This window comes from Lathamus discolor, chromosome 8 (assembly GCF_037157495.1).
Source record: "Lathamus discolor isolate bLatDis1 chromosome 8, bLatDis1.hap1, whole genome shotgun sequence".
NCBI lineage: Eukaryota > Metazoa > Chordata > Aves > Psittaciformes > Psittacidae > Lathamus > Lathamus discolor.
Genome location: NC_088891.1, coordinates 18,900,109 through 18,925,759, shown reverse-complemented (window position 1 = coordinate 18,925,759; position 25,651 = coordinate 18,900,109). Strand labels below are relative to the sequence as shown.

Below are 25,651 nucleotides of genomic sequence, written 5' to 3'. Positions count from 1 at the left end.
AGCTAAAGCTCACAGGTCCTAGTAGTGTGTCCAAAGTTAAACATCTCCCCTTGGCCCCAGGGCTGATGGACAATGCTCACAGGAGAGGGGACAGGCACACCACAAGTGTTACCTTTATGTGGGAGATGGGCACCTGCGAGGGGCTGCTCCTCACAGCACCCACCACACTTCAGGTGTGCAGGTCTGATGGGTGCGAGGCAGCGTGCACGCCTGGCAAAGGTACCACTCACTTGGGCATATGGAAGGCTGGACCCCCTGCAGCAACCACAGCAAGAGCCTGAGGCTGAACAGCAACTGTGCCAAAGCACAGCTCCAGCGGGGTCCTTCACTGATTTTAAGACAGAGGAGTGCAGCAGAATTAAAGTAGTTGCTATGGTTAGGAACCCCATTGTGTTTTTTTAAGAGATGACCAGCTTTATGGATAGTGACATCTCATGAAGTTGCACTAAAACACACAATACTGCTTTACCTCCACAGGGCTGCATCACTGCCTCCTCCTGAATCAAGAGCATGTCAGTGCACTAGAGAAGGCACGGGCTGTGTTCCACTCCAGCATCAGCCACCACACAAGTTCCCAATGGCTTGTCATGGTTTTATTCATCATCTGCATGAAGCAACATTCTGTGCCAGCAATAAACTCCTATCTGCTCCCCAGTAACAAACACACATTTTCTTGAACTGAATCATACCTTTGAGCTGGGGAAAAGAATAGTGTTAGACACTGTTGTGCAAGAAATAAGATCTGCTCAATAACTCTGGATAAAATTAGCATGTGTACCACACAACAGAAACTCATTCAGCATCCGTTTGAACATAGTATTCAAAAAGGCATTGATTCGTCATCCATATCAGTGGTAGGAGTCACTGGAATGTTTTTATCTGAACTAAGAGAAAACCACAGCAAAACTAGTGAAATACAGAAACAGACTATACAGAACTTGAAATTTTAGGGAACTTTGTCCAATAAAGTAAAAAAGGTGTATCACAGTTATGCCAGTGAAGTCAAAGTAATTTGTCATTTGAACTGCCACAAAACAATGTCTTGTGACCATATAGTTATGCCAGGGTCAGGTTTAAGGAATGTCAGAAACACACTATTTAAAGATTTGAATGGTGCATCTACTACTTTCGTGTCTGGTTATAAACTGGAAGCAGAGGTAGTAAAGCTAATACAGTCCTCTTGGAAGTTCTGATATTTAAGACCACGCTTATCAAGAGCAACAGATCTTAAAGCAAAACCTTGACACTTTCTAATCAAGTTACTGCAGCTTTGTCCTTCAAAAGAAATTAATCTCTATGTAAACCCTAAGTGGTGGCATGAAGCTTTTCAAGATACAGGAACACAGAAACAGGGACGACTCACTTGGGCAGATTAGAAGCTGTCAGTGCTTAGGCAAGTGGTTAAAACAAGCACTTGTGCAGAAACTGTGCATCTTCTGTCAGTAGTCAATACGGAACAGGGCTTTTATCATCAGTGTGCAGACTATTACACTTATGGAAGCTGCAATGGCACAAGAGCCAGCTTTGTTCAGTGGCCTGGGATTTCAGCAGGGGAACTTGAAGCTTGTTTGGAGGAGCTGTAAACTAAAAGCAGATGATGAAGCAGAATGGCTGCCTCGACTATAACTTATTAGACATGGGTCATATTTAAAGCACAAGAATTTAAACAGTCCTAATGTTTTTAAACATTTTTAAAAGTTAAAATACTAAGGGGAGGTACTTTGCCTAATGATATTGAAGACAGCACAGTAACAACTGGTGTCACAAAGGACAAACTGCATCCCTTTAAGGAAATCGGACAAGCTTCAATCAGACACTGCAGCTTCCCAAAGGCTGGGGTGCTACACTTAACTGGTGTGAGCAAAGTAACCATGAGCATGTTTTTGAATGCAGAGATGCTTGCCGTACTTCTAGGCACACAATATTTCATAGCATGAGCAGTTTTACATCTGGGTTCAGATGAAATATAATCCCATACTAAAGGTAAGGAAGTCCTGATCTGCAATACAGGATACCACAGCCCTCATGTGCACTGCTTTTTTGCACGCCCATAACCTACAGAGCAAGTTCAAAACTGAGGGTCTGTTTTAAGCTCTGGATGCAAAAATAAATAATGACAATAACGTGACGTGTGGCCTTTACCATTCCATACCATCTGCTACCCTACAACCAACACACAGCAGTACACGGAGTTACAGGTGCAAGAACTGAGCGGAAACAACTGCACAAAGTCTCCTGACATAATAACCTTCGGCACGATCAGGTTCAGATTTTGCATCGTTTATTTACAAAATGGTCTGATAAAACATCCCCTCCATACTTACAGCTCTCTGCCACAACACACATGTTGATTTTAGCAATGTTTAATAGCACCATTAGAATATTATTTAAAATCAGGAAGGATCTTGTTGCAGTAACAATGATTCACAATCTTTTACATCCATGGACGAAGTAACTTTGAGCACACTAGGACTGTTTGCAGTTCCACAGTACAGATTCCTGGGTTCACACAAGGCATTTTCAGCATTACCAGTTATGCAAGGTACCCATATCAGTCAGTCAGTCTACTACAAGAATCTCCGAGCCACGAAGTTTAGACTTCCACCATACTTGTATAAAGTTATCTCCATGTCGTTTTCAAACAAGGCAACCACGCTGAATACTTTTCCAGTGCTTGTCTTCAAAAGAAAAGCAAAAAAGAGAGACCAGTTAAGAGTTTGGCTTTCACTTCCCTTGGCTCAGTTCTCAGTTCACATCCTAACCCCACATTTTGATGAACGCAAGCAAATTCACCCCGCCTATCTGCCACTGCGGAGCCGAGACACTGCTGGGAACAGAATGCAGGCCCATTTTACTCCACAGTGTAGATCCAGCTGGGAACATGCTATGCACCTGCTGTCGACAAAGAGAAAACCACTTCCCTAAGATGGTACAAAGCGTGTTACTATGGGCATAGTATGTGTTACTACAGGTCTTCTTACACAGAATGGAAAAGCTGAAGCCTCTCTCAAATAGTCACACCCATGTCTTGAAAAGGGCACGAATGAGACACGACTCAATTCTACCTTAACAGGGTTTGGTAAATAAGGCCCCAAAGAACAATCACTTCACACTGCAATACTTTGGGTAACTTCGATGACCACAGCAGACTACTATAAGCTTGCTTACAAAGAGAATTAGGTTTTGGGTTTTTATCCTGCTTTCCATCATCAGGATTAACTTCTTTCTGTGCTTTCAACTGTCAGTACATTTAAAAGAGAAATAAAAGAAATACTGCAAAGATACCTTAATATCCAAAGTCATTCCAGGCGACAGCTCTGGAGGGAACAATATAGAAAATTGCTCTCTGCCAGTGAGACCCAAAGTACTTGGATTTTCCCCAGGAAGAAACTGAAGTGGAGCTATGCCAATCCCAATCAACTGGCTTTTATGAACCTTCTCATAGCTTTCAGCCAGGACAGCTTTAACACCCTGCAAAAAAACAAGCGATTTTGTATTTCAGTACAGCAGTCAGCAAAATGAAGTCAGCTTCAAATACACATTATGTCCAACATCTTGCAATTCAAACTGAACAGTAAAGCAGTGCTTTGTAGGAGTCCTGTACATAAGTAAGTTGGTAACACTTTTCTGTGGTACAGCTACATGAAAGCAAATGAACCATAGCAGGCCCACAGAGCACGAGATGGAGTTCTACAACAGACAGTGACCATTCTGGGGTTAGCAGGTGGGGGGGGGGGTCCCAGGCAAGATACAGTTGCTTCCATTACTCCACATGAATATTCTGAGTACTAGCGGAAATCAGTCTCCAATAGCTGGATACGTAGTACCCCAGGGAGACCAAAGAGAGATCAACACTCGATAAAGAAAGAATTTATCTCTAAGTCTGGAGTCTAAGACAGGAAGTTAATTAGGAAATTCAGATTAAGTGATTCTCTTCTATGAGGGCTCCAGCAAAGACACTACTGAGAAGTCTTAAACAAAATGCGATCTTATTTTCAGGATTGAGGACAGTTTCTGAACACATTTATGCCCAAAGCTAAACAATGTGGTTTTAGGTATTTCCAGGTAACACAAAGACACTCCCCAAAGCCAAACAAACCAGTAGTACCAGTAAAAAAGGCCCTTTTGCAGCCCAGTCTCTTGAGCTACCCAGTCCATACTTCTTTCCTGCTAGAATAATTACAGGGATGCCTTCTTTCTGGTAGAGCTCCGCTGCTTCAAACACATCTAGCTGTAGAGTAAGCAAGCGAAACAGTGTGAGTGAGCTGTAAACCTGCTGCACATGTTCAGAGTCACTCTGTAAACAAACACATCTTTACCGTTTGTCCTGATGGGAAGTGAACTGTTTTGGGAGCTGGCTTTCCTATGAACTTATTCAGAAGCTTAATATTTGCAAAGGTACCTCTTGTCATCACAGCATCATTACCTCTTCGAGCTCCGTAAGAGTTGAATTCACGAGGTGTGAGTCTAGAATAATACGAACATTTAAAAGGGAATCAATTGAAGGTGATGTGGTTTACAATGATATTGTGATTTTCATAATTATTGCAGATTCTCCAAGTTTTTAATGCAAGACGTAAAGAACTATTTGTCCAACAAATGCAATTATAATAAATCATAAACCAAATGTGTAAACCATTGTTACATTATCCATGAAGAAAACTGCAACTTTATATTAATTTATGACATTTTAATGGAGTGCTACAAGCAAGATGGTACAAACTACATTAGAATTATGGGGAGACTGATCTAAGAAACAAGCCTGTTTACTAATCCTCTTAGCTCTACCAGCATATTTATTAACAAGCCTTGTACCAAAATGAGAGCTTTACTCCCAAATCAAATGACCCTCCTGGGATTACAGGCCCATTAAGTCTTCCTCTGTTTCTCACAATACTAATCATTCAGACTGAAAGCAGTAGTTACAGAGGAGTCCACACCACAGGCTGTTATTTTGTCATGCTTCACTGATACTGCAATAATTACACACCTTTGCAATATAACGCAACAATGTAATTTCCGAACTATTCAGCAGCAGCTCAGCACTGTGTTGTGTTCTGTGTCTTCGGGAATTTCAGTGGAATTTCTGCTGCAGGATGCTCACTGATGCAGAGGTGAGTTACGGCATCAGTCACATTCATTCAGAAAACCTGGCTTCACTCTTTTTAAAACTTACCGACACCAGCAACAGTTACTATTTTGCTTACCCATGTATAATCTCCACTTTATGCAGTCAGCTAATGGTGCTGATCAATTATTTGGCATGGGAAGCAGTGCTTTGATATACTTAGAGCTGCTAATATGAGAAGTCCTTACCCTTTGTTGGTCAGATACTTCGCAGCAGCACTACTCCTTGCAATGCTTCCAGCAGGAGATATGTGATCTGTAGTTACCGAATCTCCCAGATAGAGCAAGACGTGGGCATTTTCAACCGGTTGTGGTGAAACTGGTTCTTTGGCCTGAAAAGATAGGGGACAGGGAGAGAGGGAAAGGACAGACAGACAACAGTAAAAACGTAAGAAATATTTTTCTTACAAGATCTTTATATGCATAAGCCATATCTGCAGTATATGAAGGCACTGATGTACAGCTCCACTTGTTCCAGAGATCCAAGCAGTATTTAAAGACTGAGAATAACCAGATAAGTCACTCTAAGAGTGAAGCTTTACTGGAATAACTATTCTGATACTGAAGTGTAATGCACATCATCTGGCAGATAGATCCAATGTACTTACAAGTTTATCAAAAAAGGAAGGACATCTGATGTAAGTAGATTTTAAGTCCCAGGGAAATAGAGTTGACTCAGGTGCTTCCAGTAGGTTCCATCGTTTGTTTCCTTTCTACAAAAAAGTAACCAAAAAGAACAGAGAAATTGGTTTATAATTTTTACATTCTGAAACCAAAGACTTGCTGGTGGGTTTCTTTCTACCCTATACTGCAAGTTAACCTCAGTGAATACTACTTAAAAATCAGTATTTAATACAAGTGCCCATCTCAGTTAAGTCCTCCTTTACAGTAAGGGAAAAAACTGACAAACCAATCTGATTAAGCTGGAAGATACTACAAAGCTACATGAAATGTAGTCAAAGTTATGGAGAACAAAAGACCATTCTTGCCTCCATTTTCTCTTTCAGCTCCTTAAACATGGCTGATATCACACACTCCTCCTCCACAGCATGAAGTTCTTTTCGGGTGGGCCAAATATCTCGTAAGTAAATGTTTTCGCCATTGAAGCCAGTGCCTACGGAAGATTTAACAGAACAGTAACTGTGTAGAATATTAGACTTCATATTTCTATTAGAATATGAATATGTCTACATTCAGGTATTCAGAGATGGAACCAGATACGTGAAGAATTTCATCGGGTAAGTGGATGCTTTGCTTTAGCTACAAGCAACACTGAACACGACTGGGCTTTCTCTTCATGCCGAAATGCATGTGAAGGAACCTCTTCTGCATATGCATTAGATGCAGAAACCTCTTCTACACATGCATGAGATGCAGAAATAGTAGACGTACGGAAATACTTACCCAAAGGCTCAGTTTCAAAGTCTATTCTGACTGTGCCTGCAATAGCATAAGCAACTACTAGCGGTGGAGAAGCAAGGTAGTTGGCACGGACACAGTCACAGAGACGCCCTTCAAAGTTCTTTGTTCCAGACAACACTCCGCAGGCGATTATATCCCCCTGAAAGGCAGAACCATGGCTGTTTTTCTATAGGACTTTGCAGTACTTCAACAGCTTATGTTATTTTTTGTTGACTAAGTCAGATGTGCTTTTACCATTCCACTTCAACTATTTATTCTAACACTTCAATTGAAAGTCATTTTGCTCTCCCACCACCCTTCCTCCTTCCCTTCCTTTTCACTCTTGACCTTCGGATGTGTTATCCAGTCACTTCACTGAACTCCTCCCCTGCCTTTTATTTCTTGTGTTCTTTTTTCCTTCTTCACAGCAGAAGGATGCTGCAGCTGTTTAGACACTGCTGGTTAAAATCACTCACACACATAGATATTTAAAACCTATTTACAAAACAAAACCTACATACTGCTTCCCCCATAAGATTAATCCTAAATCTTGTAATTTACATGTGTATGCTACAAATACTATTACATTTATTTTACATAGCAATGAATTACCATGATCTCTGACATGCAGATGTGCTAAAAAGTCATGCAAAGTCCAAACCAACAATAAAGTATATTTTGCACTCATTGAGAACTGCATTTCTGTACTCATCAAGCCTTAGAGCTTTACCTGCTTGATTGCATTCCTGATGGCTTCTGGTAAGGGGGCAGTGTTTCCAACACATGTCGAACACCCATAACCGACAACCTCAAACCTACGTTGGAAAAGAACAATCAAGTAGCACATTAAATGATTACAAGCAGTTTGTTAGCAAAGCAGCTTTTCTTTCATTAGCCATCATTAAGAAGATTTTTTTCTCCGACAATTAAGACTTTTTAGGACATGAGCAGCAGACACCACATCTCACTGATGCAAGCAGGAGAGTACGAAGCAACATTTTTGCAATCAATCAAGTCGAATAAAACATCTCAAGATGTTGTTCCATAAGTAATACCAAAGCAAAGGCAGTAACAATCCTCACAAAACAGAGCCAGGCACCATTACAGAACTATGCACATACTCCAGTTACTGCTGCAAAGCAATCAAAACCAGGCCAAGCAACCCATGACAGCAGCAGTGTTAAGAAAAGATTAATACAGATAGTCCCACTAAATTTACATCCAGGTTCCACTTTTAACATACATCAACAAATACATCCTCTCCTGTAAGACAATTAAGTAGACCACTACTGAAAAAACAGAGCTCAGAGGAGGCAGAGTCAATTGTAAGGTGGGAATAAAATACAACTTTAAGCCTGCAAGTAGTTAAAATGACAACCTCATAAATTCAGAATTATCCACCCAAATGAACCACCATCATATTTACCAGCCTGTATAAGCCCCGTGTGTGCTATTGTCCTGAAGTGACAAATGAAGTGGGAGTCACAACTTACCCAAGCTTACTGAGGTATGGCAATACTCCACTTGAACTGAGGTAATGTGTAACCATTCCGCTGCCTGGTGATAAACTTGTTCTTATGTAGGGCTTAACCACTAGGCCAGCTTCAACAGCTTTTTTGGCCAGAAGTCCTACAGAAAAAAAGCAGCTTATATTAGTATATCCCTTAAAAGAACATCTTTATGATGCTACCTTAAATTAAACATACACCCCCAGAGGATTAGTAAACCTTCAGTTTATTATTCAAGCAACTACTTGCCTGAATAAAGTTTAACTCGTAACAATGATTCAGGTTTTTGTTCCCATTCCTACAATGTCAATGCCCATTTTCTTTTCTGTAAGAAAAACATCTTTTTCCCATGTTCTAGCTGGCAGTGTTAAATCCATTTATTATTCTTCTGATACAGACCACACAGCCTCAAAGGGAAGCTTGCCTTGGTCCAGAGGGCCTCAAAGTAAACAAGCAGGGTCTGACAGAGGAGTAGCTGTTCTGGGACAGCTTGCAGAGGTACGGCACATACTCCTCAACTTGTGACTACAGCACAGACCAACTGCTCAGCAACTCCTGCATAAATTATTCATCCATCTGAAGAGAGCCCTGACACTGGTGACCTGCTGAAATACTACCCAACATAAATATTTTCTCATTACTATCATTAACACTGGTTTACGTCACAAATTCTGAGATTCTATTATTGAAAAGTAACTTTCATTACATAACCTTCAGAATATACAACAAGCTTAAAGCTAAAAGTTTCGTGTCAAACCTTTAGGTCAAGTCATTACAAAGAATCTGCACAATTAAAAGGTAAAGTCTGTGTAATCAGAGAGGTGCCATTAGGATCCAGGCAGTCACTAATTAAACGTACCTGCAGCAAGCATGACAGATGGATTACAATTGTTTGTACAGCTGATTACTGCAGCAATGACAATGCAGCCATGAGATAGCTTGTATTCATTTCCTTCATACTGAACAGGTACAATGTCATTCTGTTTCTCAACTGCAATCTGAAAGCCTTTAACACCAGACTAGATGAAAAAACACACACATTAGCAGTTACTACAGGACAGGAAGTATGATATTACAGTGAGATCAAGTGAACCTTCACTTTAAGATAACACTCAGCTGTCCCACTAGGAACCACCTGAAGAGGTTTTAAAAGCCACCCTCAGTTCATGCCTCTCTCCATACAGACAGTGGTCTTATCCTTCTTAATTCATAACTGCTTTAACTTTGCAACAATTGCAAACGAATGCCAGTCAAAGCATGGCTGATCCCACACATTCCTTGCTAATCAGGACAGAAGAAACCCTGACAAGTACATGCCTACTACACAACACTTGTTTCTGAATTAGAGGAATACCTAAGATTTTTGTTGGAAGATGATACTAAAAAGTAGACTAGGTCAATAACATTGCATACCCTCAGCTCTGCAGCACACAGTCATGCTCCACCTAATCCACACTGTGATCTGTGATCATTTCTCTCCGTAGCACCATTCTGTGTTATACATCTCCTTACAAGCCAGAAGTGCTCAAACCAACAGAAAGTATTTTTACAGTGTCTAACAGTGTATGATTCTAATACTGCTGCCAGCCTTCAAGTTCATGATAAAACACCAAAAATGAAGAGTCTTTCCTGTATTAGTTGCATTCTCAGCCACACATACATATTCCTAACCAAAAATACCACCTTCAGAGTAAATCTATTTCCTTGGGGAAGTTGAGAGGAAAAATCATTTGCTAAGTTAAGAACTCAGAACACCAACTAGCTACAGATCATGGCAGTCTTTAGGCATCACCTTTAAGCTATGATGACTTCTCTTTTCTTACGGTAATTGTTTTGGAATAAAAGTAAAATAAAGCCATTTAAAAAACCACTAGAAATGAGTAAATGTTTCCCAAGCTTATGCTATTTTTGCTATTAACCCCATGGCAGAGGGGCTGGAACTGGATGACCTTAAGGTCCTTTCCAACCCAAACCATTCTGTGATTTATCACTTAAAGGTTTATCCTCCTTAGCAATCTAAATAGCGAAACTAAGGATTTTTCTAAGTTCATGTTCCTGACAAACACACCTATGATTTACCAGCTACTATTCTCAGGACACTTGTCAAAGCAAAAGAATATCATTGGATAAGCTGTTTATCTACTCATCAGGACAGCTCAGATGGTATGCAAGGAATGAGTAACAAAATTGATTCATGTAGGTCATAGGAAGTACCTTTTGAAAAGTACATCGGTTGTACAAACCTTTTCATTTAAGCAGGCTTGGAAGTCACTTTTCATGTTATTAACAGCCACTCTATCTTGGGATCTCTTGGGGCCACTGACATATGGAATTATAGAACTTAAACTAATTTGCACTACCTAAAAAATAACAAGAAACAAAGAGAAAACATGCATCAATTCCAGCCCAACAGTACAGTGAATGAGAGACACCTCTTTTATTTTAAATTTGAGTGTTCTGAGACATGAAAACTCTGGGCTCCCCTTTTCAAGCCCACCCACTGTGAAGGGCTACCCTACTTACCCAAAATTTAACACTACCCCTAACTTTTCTACCATCTGTAAGTTACCTCATCACTCAGCAGTGACAGGAATTCTGTACCTGTCAGTTGCCATGGACTGTATTGTGCTTCCCTTCTTTCTCCCACCAGCTCTATACCCTGCAACACACTTTGCTTCTCAAAACTGTGACTATTATAAATGCAGCTTTGATTGAAGCAATAAAAATTACAGGAGCAGACAAATCTGCTAAGGCAGCAGTACTTACTTATTATAGGAACCACATACAAAACCAAGTCATGTCAAGCATACCTGGGAATACTCAGGTTCTCCGGAAGAACTCTCATCACTCCTAAATAACTTCACAGCTTTAAGATACGCTTCCATGACCTCAAGCTTGGCCTTGTCAAAACCTTGAGAAGGTTATTTCAAACATGAGAAAAGTCACGTTACAAAACATAAATAAACCAACCAAACAATTCTCAGAAATTCGGACTTTAAGCATAATCATCCCAAGTACTGTTTTCCAATGACACCACTTCCACACCCACTGGCAAACCCTGGGAGCTAGTCAAGAATTATGCACAATTAGCTTAACTTTCCTTCTTATATCAGGGACCAAAAATGCTGCTCCAACTGCAGCAGTTGTAGCTCTAAGTTTACAGATTTGCCCCTGATGTTCATAAAGCTTTTCTCCATAAAGATTTACTTGTTGAATACAGGTCACGTGCTTAGTTGGCAATAGGCAGCATTAGCGGCTAGTGCTAGAAAAGGATGCATTTGTGCTGCCCTGAGCAGACAAGACGTGTTTGCTGTGCAATTAAAAATGTGTAATTCCTATTTCCAAGTGACAGATTTCAGTTTCAGAAAAGCTCACTAATGTGAACGAGTTCTTTTTGACATATGTTACCCTGTAGCTTTCTCCCTTTGCAGTAGTTTGGTAAGGGACTGACACCCTTCCAGTTTAGCTTGACAGGTCAGTGAAATAATGGTCTTGAAAGAGGGAAAGAAGAAGATTGTGGAAAAATGTGGCGGTATGTTATGATTGGGGTTTTTTTCCACTTAGTTCTCACAACCATTTTAGACTGTGATTTTGCAGGGACTCTCAGGTGGTTAAAGGATTCATTTCATAGTGAGAAGACTTCTATTTTATACACTTTGCAAAATATAAATGAGAATTTTCTTCCTATATATAGCATATATTGTAAGGAGAATTTCCTTTTGTTTGAAAGGCTTACATATGCTTTTCAGAATGAAGACTCCAATGTTGAAAAATGACATGGTGTTAGTAAACTGGGTGTCAGATAAATGAATCAGCCACGAACCTCAAGTGCAGCCAGCTATGCCCAAGCCAGGGCTGTACATACAAAAACTACAGCCCCACTTCAATACATGGGATACACAGACAAAATAAGCCACATTGGAAAACATCTGCACTGATAAAGCAGGTACGTAACTCAGACTCAAACGCCATCGGCTAAGTGTGCCACAGAAATAGCCAGCAGTAAATCTGTATGGCACACGATTTGTGGTAGGTATTACTCAGATGCCTGAGATTCTACTGGGTAAGAGTTAAGCCAAGTATATCCCATGACACAGCCTGTTACTGTACAGCACGTTTTTAGACACCAAATCCACGTCAGAACTCGGCAGAAAATCCCTGTTTAAGAACTATGACGTTTCAAGCAAAAAAAACACATTGCCATGTATCTGAAACACAGAGACAATGAATCACTGCTTTAAGGTCACCTTACCTGTATGCTTTAAGTGCTTCAGTGTCACATTATCAACAGGGAAAAAGCTCAGAATAGCACCATATTCAGGACACATATTTGCTATTGTGGTTCGGTCTGCTACAGAGAGCTGGGAAACTCCACTCCCAAAAAACTCCACAAATTTTCCAGCAACATCAGCTTGCTTCAGATGCTGTTTAAGAGAGGACACAATGATATTTGTTATGGGAAGAGCTACAGTGCAAGTGATGTTCGTTGCAACAACTTGCAACTAGCTAGTCATGAACATTTAAAACTAAATGGCGAACTTTAAGGCTCAGTCTCCAACAAAACCCAAGCCCCTTTAACATACTGGGTTCTAAACATCTACCCCACACCTCCATCTGCAAACAAGTTCTGCAGATTTCCTAGTGGAGAGCAGATGCACCCTTCCTCAGGCATCATGCCAGCAAGGAGAATCGAGTTTTCAAAGCATTCACAGCTCTTCAGTGCTTTGATGCTCTTCACCTACCACAAAAGCAGCAGCCTGCACCACCCTGGCAAAACCCTATCTTCACAAAACAGGTTCTGGAGTTTCACCAGCTCACAGTCACAGACAGGACTTGTGTCTTGCAGGAATATTTTGGAATGAAAGGGTACCAAGAGAAAGTTTTCAAGCTAGGGAAGAAGCCCACACGCTGCCAGCAGGAGAAAAAGGGAAAACAGGGCTTCTCTTCCCTGCCCCTACCCTGCACATGTACTTTTCTCTTAATATATTCTTTTAGTGAAAGAGGGCCTCTAAATAAACCATTACAGAGGGAGGAAAAAAACCCCAACCCCTAAACACACTACTCTGGAGGACTAGTAAATAAAAATGGTGGGGGTTATTTGTATCTGTCTGCACTGCCATAATTAAAGACATCCTAAAAAGAAAACCCCACCATTTAATTAAGTTCTCAGACACTACCAGCAGAATTGGCAACAAGCTTGGCTTTGTTTGAAAGGCATCAAACTCTTACCTTTGTAATGCTCACAACAATATCTATGGATGTAGCAAGCGGGCTGGCTGTGCCTGTCAGTTCACACCCAACAACCTCGGGCAAAGTGAGAGTAAGCGGCATCCCCAGCATCACTGCTTCTGTTTCAATGCCCCCGACACCTGGAAGGGGAACATTGGTTACTTAACTAATGAAAAGCAGCCTCACACGAAGTATGTTGAGGTCCTAAAACTCTAATAAGCATCTTCCTATTAATCCTAAAAGCCTGCAACAATAAACACCGCTGCTTCTCTCTTATGAGTCAAGTGCATCATTCTATCTGCAACCAGGCTATAGCAAGAAATGCACAAGTTCTAGTCTATGTTTATACGTTAAAAATTAAACAAAGCAAGACTACTGCTGAACTTAGACTTCACACTCAACCAGAGAATACTTTATATCTGAAAGTACCTTTCCAAGGGAAACTGTACAGAATTTTCACTGCATGTACTAATAGCACTTACTTATCAATTGGATTTTGGCTATTTTCTCTTTAAATTGACGAAGACCAGTTTTTTAATGGAAAAAAAATGTTAGCTGGGATTGCTTTTAGACAACAAGCATTCTGAACAACAATTCAAGACAGAGTTTGTTATGCTTAAGATAGAGACATCAAGTAGGAAGAACACTCTCTCAGTAATGCCTTAGGACACTTCAAAAGGCTACCAGGTTACTCTTAGCATACTTACCCCAGCCCAAGATACCCAAGCCATTTACCATGGTTGTATGAGAATCTGTGCCAACCACGCTATCAGGATATAGGAAATCTTTAACTTCAAAAACAACTCTGGACAAATATTCCAAGTTAACTTGGTGCGCCATTCCAGTCTCAGGTGGGATTATGGAAACGTTCTTGAAAACCTTGGAACTCCACTGTAGTTTTTCCAAATTGGGGGGGGGAAGGAAAGGAACTCCATTATTCCAAAGGTATATTCAATTCTTAGAACATAACTAAAAAGATAAGACTAATACACAGGAACGCAGTACTTGCTACTTATGCAAGTGCCTTTTGCTCATTTGTCAGAGGTACACAATCCCCTGTGACTTGGAACATTCTTAATCACCTAAAGCAAGCATTCTTTTCCTGATGAAGACTAAATCAATAATTCATACCTACCTTTCAAAAGCTGGGCTGCATAAATCTCTTAATACCCAATTCACACAACTGATTGCCAGCCCAGCTAAGACCAGTATTTCAACAGAACATAAGCACTTGTATTTATTGCAGGATTTAGTTTAGGTTTTACATTCCTGGATGAGACTGAAGATGCAAACTAGGAAAGTGTCTTGAACTCAGGAGCTCGATTTAAAAAAGCTAACGTGCAAACTTAGAACAAGATTCAGTGTGGCAGTTTCCCTCTTTAATAACGGAAAAGAAGCCTCCCAGTCTGCCCATATGAAAAGGTCATTTCACTGGATACCTAAACCATGTGAAACCAGAGGATGAGTATCATAGCAGACTCCTGGCTAGCAACAAAGAAGCCAATGTTCACCATACAAGATCTGCACCAAAAACACATTTACTGGCACTGCTGCCCCCTCAGAGAGCAGCAATGTCTCCACATGGCCTCTGCTCAACATCTCCAACCCCAGTAAGATTTGTAACAGAAGTACAGATGGGACCTAAGGCACAGAGCTCATGAAAAAGCATTAAAAAGACTAATGCTTCATGAATACCTACTTTGTCCACTTCATTAACACTGCAAAGAGCCAACTCAGTGTAAAACTTTTTCAAGTTGGAATTATGAAAGATTATTTCTCCTTTAAGAGACACCTTGCTTTCGAGCTGCTGCTGCATAATGGTTTTTAGATTCAAAGTCACAAGCCATGTTATCAGCCCATCTTCTGTTCCCTTACTAAATTCAGATTTGAGCGCCTGACATTTCCAAATTACCACGTTTATCATCTAAATATGAACACTGGTAGACAAATGAAGCAAGCTCTTCAGGCAACCACAACACAATACAAAGCCCACAGGTACAGACATACCTTAAAAAACTGAAGCCTCTCTCTGTTTCTGCCAAATTCCATCTCTTGATTTTTCAATACTGTCTCAGGCCTAGGAAGGTATCAAATTTACAAGCACTGTCATAATTTATTCCAAATTACAGACAAACAAGTTGTTGGTTTTGCTTGTTTGATAAAAGACCTACATAAGCCTGCAGCACAATTTGAAGTCATTTATTAGAACAAAGATAATTCCTTCCTTGCAGCAAGCTTTCTCTGAACAGTGAAGAATAATTGATTTCATTTGTGCTGTCCTTGAGAACGTGTTTACTCTGGGTATAGTTTGCTTAAAGTATCTGATCTCAAAAATACTCATTTTAAGAGATCTATATCAAGCACACACTTCAATGCACAGCTTTTCTTTTTTTCCCTGATCAGAAGTCTTAGAGGTTGTAAATTCAAAATTCAGTACAGAGCCAAGATGGTCACTAGTTCATGTAAAAAAACACTCTGTGTTCAGTACTGGCTCTTTAGCAAATGAGCAGAGCATCGGGGCAATTGTAACTATCCTCCATTCACCTATTTTTGGCCTCCACGTCAGTTTTTTCTTCACAAGTACTCATCAGCACAGTCTCACAAAATGAACTGTCTTTTCTTAGTAAGTGTTATTTACTACAATACTGATACTCATTATAAAGGAGCAATCCACAATTTAAGGGGAATAACCTCTGCTTGAAGAGGGTGGACAAGGAAGGAAATACACTTGCTTTGTGCTAGGAAGGAAGCCCTCAATTTTTTAGAGGTGTATTTTACATCATGTCCCTTCCCTCTCTGCAGTGACAGAAGGTTAGTGGCTATCCTGCTTTGCAAAGCCCTGAGGGACAGTCATCAATCACACTGCAGCTTAATTAATACCACTGCTGCTCTGCTGCCAGAATCATCAATATTGCTGAAGAGATTCTAATACTGCATTCCCACACCTGTACTGAGCAGGAGTATTTGCATATCTATAAAACCACCAAGACAATCAGCACCCTATCACTGTGGGATACAGATTTGATCAGTTTTTAAATGCAACACCTGTCCAGTGCCAGAAGATAGGGATCTGAGCAGGCCAGCAGACAAAAGAGGTGCAGCTGAAAGAGGAGGATGATGATATGTGATTGTCATAGATGGAATTGTACATAATGACCTGTTAATAATATTGGAAACCTGAAGGTGGTGATAGATGAAGTTCCCCTGGGGCATTACATACAGGCAGGATACTCACTGAATTTCACCTCAAGGGCAGATGGACTGCAGAAGCTGGGGGATGATGCACAGGCTAATTCTAGCTCTCAGGTCTTCTTTAACAGCCAGAGGCTTTTGAAAAGTTCTCATAGAACAATTTAAAAATTACTTTTAGAAATAAATCAATGCTTATTCATTGATGTTTACTTTGTAAGAGCCAGAGGATTGCCCCATTGCTTTGTTGTGCCTGTAAAGAAATGAGGGAAGGCTCCAAATTCAATTTACAAATCACAGCCATGAGCCATGGAGCTGGCCATCTGCACCATGTTTAGTAAAGTCCTTCTTGCAAAATAGAAAAGAGAGTGATTGTAGACTAACTCCAATCTGCTACATCAGACCTGCTTCTAGATGCTGAAACCTATCTACGGCACACGTGAAGAGAGTACAGGAGGGTGTTCAGAAGCCAATCCCACCTCTGAACTGCCACAGGCAGCGGTTACCAGCACAGAAGGGTACAAATAATTACAAGGAAGGTTTCGTACTCAGGCACGGGCTGGAGATGGAAGGGACAGAGGATCGGCGTGTTCTCGATCTGTGTAGAAAACTGTCCCGGGCTGCGAGCAGCCTCCCCAGAGCCACAGGGCCCTCTGCAGCCGGCCTGACCCCTGCAGGGCACCTTCCGGGGCTGCACCTTCAGCGGGGACAGCTTTGCCACTGGCTTCTGCCCATCGCCACCTCCAGGGTTCGGAGCGTTCTGTATTGCACTGCAACAGCAAACACAAGAACAGTTCAGACTTCGGGAATTTTCCTCCTTTTCCTTCCTTGTTTCTTTCCCTTTGTCGTTTGCAAAGCCTCCCAACACAACGTACTCTCTGACAAAGTTGTTGTTTTACAACGACCCTGTTGCAAAGTTAACTACATGGGATAAGCTCAGTTAAGTAACAGTCTGGTAATAAGTAAGTGAACAGAACTGGATTGTCTGAAAGATTAACACCAGATTAACTCCTTCACAGCAGACCCGAGATCTTTGCAAGCAGGTTTTTAACCTTTTAAGGTAGGTATAGCCTCATCCAAGTGGTGGACTTATTGAACATGTTTCTTTTTTAAAATAGTGCTGTACATGCTCTGCTAAATCCACAGAGGAGTGATTGCAAACAAAGCTTTCTCAAGGAAAGAAAAGGAACTTCGTTATTTAATTAGGCTTTTTTACACAAATTCCCAAAGGCTCAGATAAATTTCATACACCGTTCAAGTCAGAAGATAGGAAAGTTGTTGGGGTTTAACAACTGAAGTCCATATAGCATGCTACCCTCTCTTTGTACAATATTCAGTCTTTGCATGAGAGCAAAGAAAGCTTGTTGTGAAATATTAATGACTTTTTACCTCTCAATATTCACCAATTCAAGGATTCGGAATTAAAGCTTCTGCTTTAGTATCAAGAAAAAGATACTTAGTTATCCAATTGCAGGATATTACACAGCCTTATCTAAATCCTAGCCTAGTTCTGCCAGCCTCCCCTGATCAACAGGACATGGAAGCCACATAAAGCAGCACAAACCATCCTGTAGCAAAGGGTTTCTTATCACAGGCCAGCAGCTGCCAAGATCCTGCATGCTTTCCAACACGGAAACTACAGAGGCTGGATTTATCATTACAAAGCAGCGTGTTGAGACCTTTTGCCAGCACTTAGTCCTTCTGAGAATTTTAGGCAAGCCTAATTGCAATCGAATCAGCTGCCCCTCCAGACACAAGGGTAGACAGAGCATGCAACAAAGACAACACGTAGGCAACACAACAACGAGCTGCAGCTTCTTGCTCTTCACTCTTCCAATACCAACCAAATTGAAATCCTCTGTGTTTGGAACGTCTACACAAACTACTCGCACATCCATGACTACTTGGCCACAGCCTTTTTCCCACTTCACTTTTAGAATTCCCAAAGAGCTTGAGCAATTTATACAATTCTGCATGAGTCTGAAAGGCTCCACGATGGAGGGGAGCTGCATTATTTACTTAGTTCTTGCTTCAGCACTGAGCAGAACTGAAGTTTTTCCTCTTCTGCAGTATCATGCTTCCAGCAAAAGGCAGCCCTGGGCTGTTTTCATCTCGTTACTGCCTGTCAGAACAATGAAAACCACGTTTCCAGTCCTGATATTTTTCCAGGCTCCTACAATTACACTTCTCTCTCTGCAACTATCTGCAGCCTTTTTTAATCTATGGTAAAATGCAGGCCCATAAGAAAAGTTAAATTAGTCCTAAGCTATGGGCTGAAATGACAGCCTTTCAGTATGTCCCACAGGATTATAAGCCTTTCTCTGGAGCTGTGACAAGGCAGTCACAAGGCAGAAGGATTTAACATTAACAGTAAAAACAGGGTAAAGCAAAATGAGAAACTCCCTCTGCCTCATTCTCTTTAGGCATATTTTCTGGAAACCATGACAGAACCAGTTATTTTAGCCCAGAATCTGGGTTGTCAAAAAGCTTCAGCCCCAAGTCCTCAACCTTCCTCTCCTTCAGGAGTGTTACTTCATCCATTTTTATCCAGCCCTCTTTCAGACACCATCAGGTGTAGTATCAAAGATCCACACAGGACAAAGGATTTGATGGGACAGTACCAAGACCAAAGTGACTCTGTACTTCAGTACCACACAAACACATAGTTCATCCAAAAAAATGCAATACGTTACCATTTGCTGAAATCAATCTGCAGAGAGTGGTCAACAGTGAGATCAGTTGGGCAGGCAGGATTGACTTTAGCAGGATCTCCTCCAGCATTTCTCACAGCTTCCCTCATGGCAGCAAAATCCACCATTGCTGGAATTCCACTTAAGAGATGGAAAAACCAAATAGTATAACAATACGGGACATCAACTCACTAAAATACACCAGCTTTTTTCCACTTCAAGTCTAGACCTACCCAAGTTCTACTGCAATAATAAACCCCTACTATTCTAATCTCTAAATTCTAATGAACTTGAAACATTTAAGGGCTGGTACTTATTCACAAAAAGCAACTGCAAGTTTGAATGTAACATACCCAACAAGAGTACAGGAACACCTCAGAGGATTACACTCCTCACTTGTCTTGCTATGCTTCTGAAGTGTGATGGTACTTTAACACAGAACTGATTTTTAGATATTTACTACCTTTTCAACAGAACCTTGCTATGCAAACAATGAGCATGTGGTCCATTTAACACCTTCCTTACAAAGCCATTTATGACCCTCATAGTACTGGACAGAAATACTCTTGCTCCTATCAAATAAAGTGTACCTGAAGTACAAAAATGAGGACAATGTGTATATACCACAGTACTATATAAATGTTCCTGACTTTGCTTGCTAAGCAGAGGTTACCTAATTTTTAGTAATACCACAGTTCCTTTTTTAATTATCTCACTTCTTGATAAGTATATGAGGAGTCAGCAATCCAGCTTAAATTTAATATTTACAAATTGCTGAAGGACTGCCCTTTCAGCTATGCCATACCCAAATCACCAAGAAACTTAATATTCTAAGAGACTTCTTTTTAAATCTATGTATTATTCATGGATTCAACTGGATTACATACATTTGTGAAGTAAGCAATATTTAATCTGCAGTTATCTCATTTATTTTGGAGAACTGTCAGCCATCTGGCTGCAGCCAAAATGTCACCACTTCGACTTGTGTTTTGGCTCTTATCCTACACAGTCCTCCTTGTAGGCCAACAGCTTCAGCCTCGCCAACCTGCGCTGAAACCAGGATGCCCTGTGGAACTCCTACACTTACATCACATGGCATTAGCATGAGGAGCCTACTGGGTAACAGAGCCAGTGCACAGGTTTCTGCTGATGCCTCAGTGCTATTTATTTGCAAGGCAAGGAATTGTATGTACAACCTAGTGAGGCTGCAGGGATTGTGTCAGTGGCTCCAGCACACACACACTTACGTAAAGTCTTGAAGAACAACTCTGGCAGGACAGAAGGGCACTTCAACATTATTCTGTTTTGTCTTCCAGTCCAAGATGTTCATAGCATCTGTTTCTTTCACTAAGAAGCCATCACAGTTACGGACACTGGATTCAAACAGCACTCGTATGGAATAAGGCAGAGTATCTAGGGCAAAGCAAAGGGGCTCTGTTAGTGCAACACCTTCAGCTTCAGGAGTTCTTTAAAAAATTACAATCCCAGTGTTGTAAAGGATTCCACTTTGCTAGGGACTGGAAGGATGAGAGCTCAGGAGCCTACTCTTCCAGTTGCCTTGGGGTTTGATCTTCATTGCACAATATAGAACATACATTGCAGAAACTGAGTTATCATATGGGATTGGAATGGAAGATACCAACAGCTTGACCACACTGTGTTATGGCAGTGATATTTAAGAAGGTATGCTATGCTGGCATGAGAAGGATGAAAGGAATCTAGAGCTGGGATTACTGATCAGAGGGGGAGGGAAAGCAACAACAGATTATTAAGAAACATGTTTTCAATTCTATATTTCACCTTTTTGTTACTTGAGATAAAGCCAAAAGCATCCCATGACAGATTATGTTTTTAAATAAACAGTGATATTAAGACCAGAAACTATTCTGCCACATGCCCTAAAATTAAACCCATTTCTTAAAATATAAAGAATGACATTTAACCAAATACAACTTCATTTTGTTACTGATCTGGATTAAGGCATTGACTAGAAACAGCTTTCTGCACAAAAAATATTAGGGAACTGGAAATGAGAATCAAAGAAGTGGGAGGAGAAAAAAGCAGCAGTGTTACTACTCACTGCAAGCAACAATAAAAAAAATCCATAGTAATTTCTCCCCAGATCCCATTATTTTCCACAGCACCATGCAAGCAGACAAATGACTTTGAGAACAGTGAGAAATACTAAAAACTAGTTGTAAGAGGGTGAAACAATTCAGTTCAGGCTCTAGCAAGAAAGTTAAGATTTGGTGGTCTCAACCTAACCCACAGGTTTGACCACAAACTGTTAATACAGGATTTACTGACCCTGTTCTCTTTGGGTCTCTTTCTCAGATATTACCCATTGTTGTCTCATTAGACAAATCACTCAAAACAATGCAAGAATGTTATCAAAACCACGTCTAATCAGCTCTAATGCCACCACTCACTTGATTTAAAAACCAAGTTACCAGGAGAAAATTATTCTGCCTTTTCTTGGATTATAAATAATATGCAGTGCATCCTTAGAGTGATAAACCTAAGTGTTCAAAGGGCTGCTTAGCAGCCATAAGCTATGGAGAAGCAACTACTTCTCTCCATTAGGCACTGGCAAGCTCAGGTCTGCAATGTTGTGCCTAGTTTTGGGCCTCTCTGGATGCAGATCTCAAGTAATCAGATCATATCCAGTGAAGGGTCTTCTGGGACTGCAGTACCTGACAGAGGATCAGCTGGGAGACCTGGGTTGGCTCACCCAGAGAGAAAGCTGTAGTGCACTAACTGTAGTCAACCCACAACCCAACAGGAACTGCAGAGAAGGGGAAGCCTGACCTGGCATCTCAGAAGTACAAAGTGAAAGGACAAAACTAAAGTCAGAAGGTGCAGGAAGGGACATTGTGACTGGACACAAGCAAAAAGAAGTTCACAGAGAGGGTGATTAAGCACAGGATCAGGAAAGGGAGCTGAATCTCCATCCATGCAGACTTGCAGAGCTCAGCTGAGAAAGGCTCTTCAAGTTCACGCCAGACCCAGCAAGCAGCGGAGACTAGCTCTACAGATGCCCCCTCTGCCCTAAATCATCCCAAGTTCGTTCTAGCTACCATTTTCCCCATAACTGAATACTATTTTCAAGACTAGAAAATCAGATGCTCCCTAGTAAACAGGCAAGTAAATCAATTACCTTTTACATTCAGAATCTGATTAATTTAAACAGGCTCTTATTGTCAGATTACAGTGAGAAGCCTCAAGGCAAAGGACAAAGAGGTAAAACCCCAAATTATTATTCCAGCAACAAATGCAATGAGCAACTCCAGATGCTGGATTTGCCATCAGTGCTGTCCCACACAGTATCTGTGTTTTATTTAACAACTTGCTAATAGCAGTTAATACGAGGCTTCCAACTTCTGCACACAAGTTTCTATTGGAAGGCAAAGACACTCTCAGCCTATTCTATTTAGATTCCTTAAACTTCTTCTCCAAACTTCTTCAGGAATATCTGCTGCTGCTGCTCCAAGCTATGGCATGCCTTCGCACAAAGTTCCATCTTCTCTATACATTTCCACTCCTGTTACAAGGCTGTTCAAAAAGCTGCTGTAGAACAGACTGGTCCTGTTACCACCACACTACTGCTTCTTCCTGGGCAAAGCCACATGCGTGATTATTGGAAAGATTAACTTCGTTTCTGCAAGTAGAACTGTGCAAGAACACATGGCTGTCACACAGAAGTTCCAGCAGTTCTCCTCCCTCTTCCCTTCAAACAACAGAGAAGCACTTACACTTGAAACTTGTATTTGACAGCAGTAACTTTTTAATTAAGAAATGTATCACAAATTCTGTGAACACAAGAGAGTAATTCAGACCTTACAAAACTGAAAAAAAAAAAAAAAGTCCCAAATAGCTTTAATATATACCTCAATAAGTACTTCAGGAGTTTAACATGAAGGCAAAGGGAGAGAACAACGAAAGTATGTTCTGATTATCAGCAGGAGTAGGGCTGTTCCAGCTGACAGTGATCTATAGCTGTCTCAATCTACAGTCATCCCCATTACACAAGAACATACTCTGTATTTTTCAACAGGGACCCAGACACACAGAACCAAAGTCTTTTTGGCACGTACCACTCCATGTTGCTACGTATTAATGACACGCTGAGATGAAGCAACTGTATAAACAGCACAAAACCTCATCTTTTCTGCAGCAACTGCACTAGAAGCTATGTTCAAGTAAACACAGAGTTACTGATTACCTGAAATTGCTGGTGACGTGAAACCAAGCAGCAGTACAAAATGATGGCAAAAACTGTATTTAGTTTTTAAGTACTGTCTCTTCATTTTTTCCAAAAGACAAATAATTCTGGAGTACTGCTGACAACTCCAGCAGCACCTCTGCGTTCTCCCTTACTGAGAGAAGCCTATAAACATTGCCCCCTGCCAAACTTCTGAAGCAGTAGGACCAGAAAATGAGCAGCTTTCAGATACACCCATTAACAATTCACATAATGGCGGTAGCATTTCCTGCCATTTCACAGCAGTATGTGGTGCATGTTTACTGCTGGTACCATCCCAACTACAACCAACCAGAAAGCATCATTACCATACTTGGCGCCTCCGAGCTTTGAGACATTGTAGAACTTCTTCTGTGGATAGTTTTCTAATGCTTCAATTACGGGCTGGTAAGGGCTTCCTGAGGGGGGAAACAAGAAAGTTACTGACATAAAAGAATGGAAGGGTTGATCACTAGTAGAGGACTCGTAACAATAGCTTTTTATTCTGGATTTTAACAAAAAATAACATGCCCCTAGGGCTGTAAGGGAACTGCAACATGGAAAGGTTTCTAAATGGATTGAAACACCTAATGATATAGATGGGTGACTAAGATGAAATGTAAAAGTATCTGTAGTACCAGGTACAAACAGAACAGGCCGGTAATCAACACAGTCACATGCCTGAATATGTTTGACCTTTATTGTCTTAGTTTACCATCTCCAAAACAGGATAAATGCACCTCACCAACTGAGATAAGAGGTACAGGTTTTAATACAGTAGGAAACACCAGGCAGCAAGCACCAGGCTAATGACAAGCTAACGAGAGACAAAAATAAACCTCATAACAGCTACTAGGTGGAGCGAATAAATTACTTCTTAAGAGGAGCTGTTCACAAAAAGAACGCTTTAATTCAGTTGCTGGCAAGCTAAAGGGGCAGTGCCAATGACAGACCCCCTCGGGCCTGAAGAGCTCCGTACAGTAAAACTTTAAGAAAATAAGCCACAGATTACGAACAGTGGGGAAAATGGTGTTGGCTCTGACATCACCGAGCACAGCCAGCAAACGCTGGCTCTGCAGCACCACACTTGCCCTTTGTTTGCTTTGATCTTAACGCACTACAGTTACACTTCCATCGCAAAGCCGACGCTCCATCACCGGCAGCTGACAGACAAACTGCGTCATGCACACAACGACCCCGGCTCAGCGGGCACCGGTGAAGCCTCACCGCACGAGCCGGCACTGCGGGGATGCCACCCGTCGCTCGCCACAGCGTTCGCAGCGGACGGAACAGAAAGAGGGACAAATCCGTCCGCTGGGAATAACGGGAGGCCCGGCGGGACAGGCGCCCCGCGCAGCCCAGGCCGGGCCCGCCGCCGAGAACAAAGCGGCAGGAACGGCGGGGGCAGCGGATGCCCGAACAGCGCGGGGGGAACCCGCCACGGGCCCCACGGCGCTCCCGCACAAAGGCCCGCCACGCAACGGCGCCGTGCGGGCGGAGAAGAAGGGCAGGGGACAGCGCACCGGGGAGGTGAGCCGCCTCGGGCCGCCGCGGCCGTGTTCGGGCTGGGGTAGGCCGGGCCGGGCCGACCCCGCTCCACCGCCAGCTGATGCGGAGGGGGCGAGGCGGCAGCCCGGGCTGCGGGGGTCGCGCCGGGTCGGGTAGCGGCATCCCCCGGGAGCGGGGACCGCGCACGGCGGGGAGCGGCGGCGCGCACACTGACCTGGCCTGACAGGGTCCATCGCTGGCGACCATATTAGCGCTGCGGGGCGGGCGGCGGGGGCCGGGGGGAGCAGGCCCGGGCGGGGCGGCCCCAGCTCTCGCGAGACTGCGCTCGAAGCCCCACCTCCTCGGGCGCCGCGCCTAGTCTCGCGATATGCTAGAACTGTTCCGCCCACACCTCCTCCTCCTACGCTCGCGATACCCGCCGTGCCGCAGAGGAGTAAAGCAGGTAAGATCTCGCGAGGCTTGGCGGAATGGGCGGAAGTGGCCCAGTGAGGGAAGCCTTCTGCTCTCGCGATACTTGTGAGGCCGATGACGAACGCAGCGGGGGGCGGAGCTGTCCTCTGGGGCAGCGCTTCGAGTTGGTGCTTGAGCGTGGCCGCGGGCATCTCCTATTGGCCGCGCCCGGCGGCGTGAGCCCACACGTGACGGGGCTGCGGGCCGTGCCCGTGCCCGTGCCCGTGCCCGTGCCCGTGCCCGTGCCCGTGCCCGAGCGGCGGGGGGAGCCGGGTGGGTTCGGCACCGCTGCCGTGCGAGGCTTGTGA

General features: G+C 42.3%; 1 protein-coding gene across 1 annotated transcript; it reads right to left on the bottom strand.

Moving 5' to 3' along the window:
• Positions 1 to 2,264: 2,264 nt before the first annotated feature.
• On the bottom strand, positions 2,265 to 25,271 carry IREB2 (iron responsive element binding protein 2). The gene is made up of 22 exons (XM_065688027.1): positions 25,108 to 25,271; positions 23,714 to 23,803; positions 20,392 to 20,557; positions 19,148 to 19,285; positions 17,003 to 17,224; positions 15,273 to 15,342; positions 13,973 to 14,156; positions 13,266 to 13,405; positions 12,289 to 12,460; positions 10,847 to 10,947; positions 10,280 to 10,396; positions 8,896 to 9,055; positions 8,022 to 8,157; positions 7,259 to 7,343; positions 6,532 to 6,688; positions 6,117 to 6,241; positions 5,736 to 5,840; positions 5,317 to 5,459; positions 4,320 to 4,467; positions 4,109 to 4,231; positions 3,286 to 3,471; positions 2,265 to 2,678 (listed from the first exon to the last, which is right to left on the bottom strand). The coding sequence occupies exons 1-22, from the start codon at positions 25,124 to 25,126 to the stop codon at positions 2,568 to 2,570; spliced, it is 2,898 nt and encodes a 965-aa protein (XP_065544099.1). The 5' UTR covers positions 25,127 to 25,271; the 3' UTR covers positions 2,265 to 2,567.
• Positions 25,272 to 25,651: the final 380 nt, after the last annotated feature.

Coding starts and splice junctions, on each gene's coding strand:
- IREB2 (XM_065688027.1), bottom strand. Junction 5,460..5,735: donor CTTCCTTTTTTGATAAACTT/GTAAGTACATTG, acceptor CTATCTTTTCAG/GCCAAAGAACCAGTTTCACC. Junction 4,468..5,316: donor AAGTATCTGACCAACAAAGG/GTAAGGACTTCT, acceptor GTATTATTCTAG/ACTCACACCTCGTGAATTCA.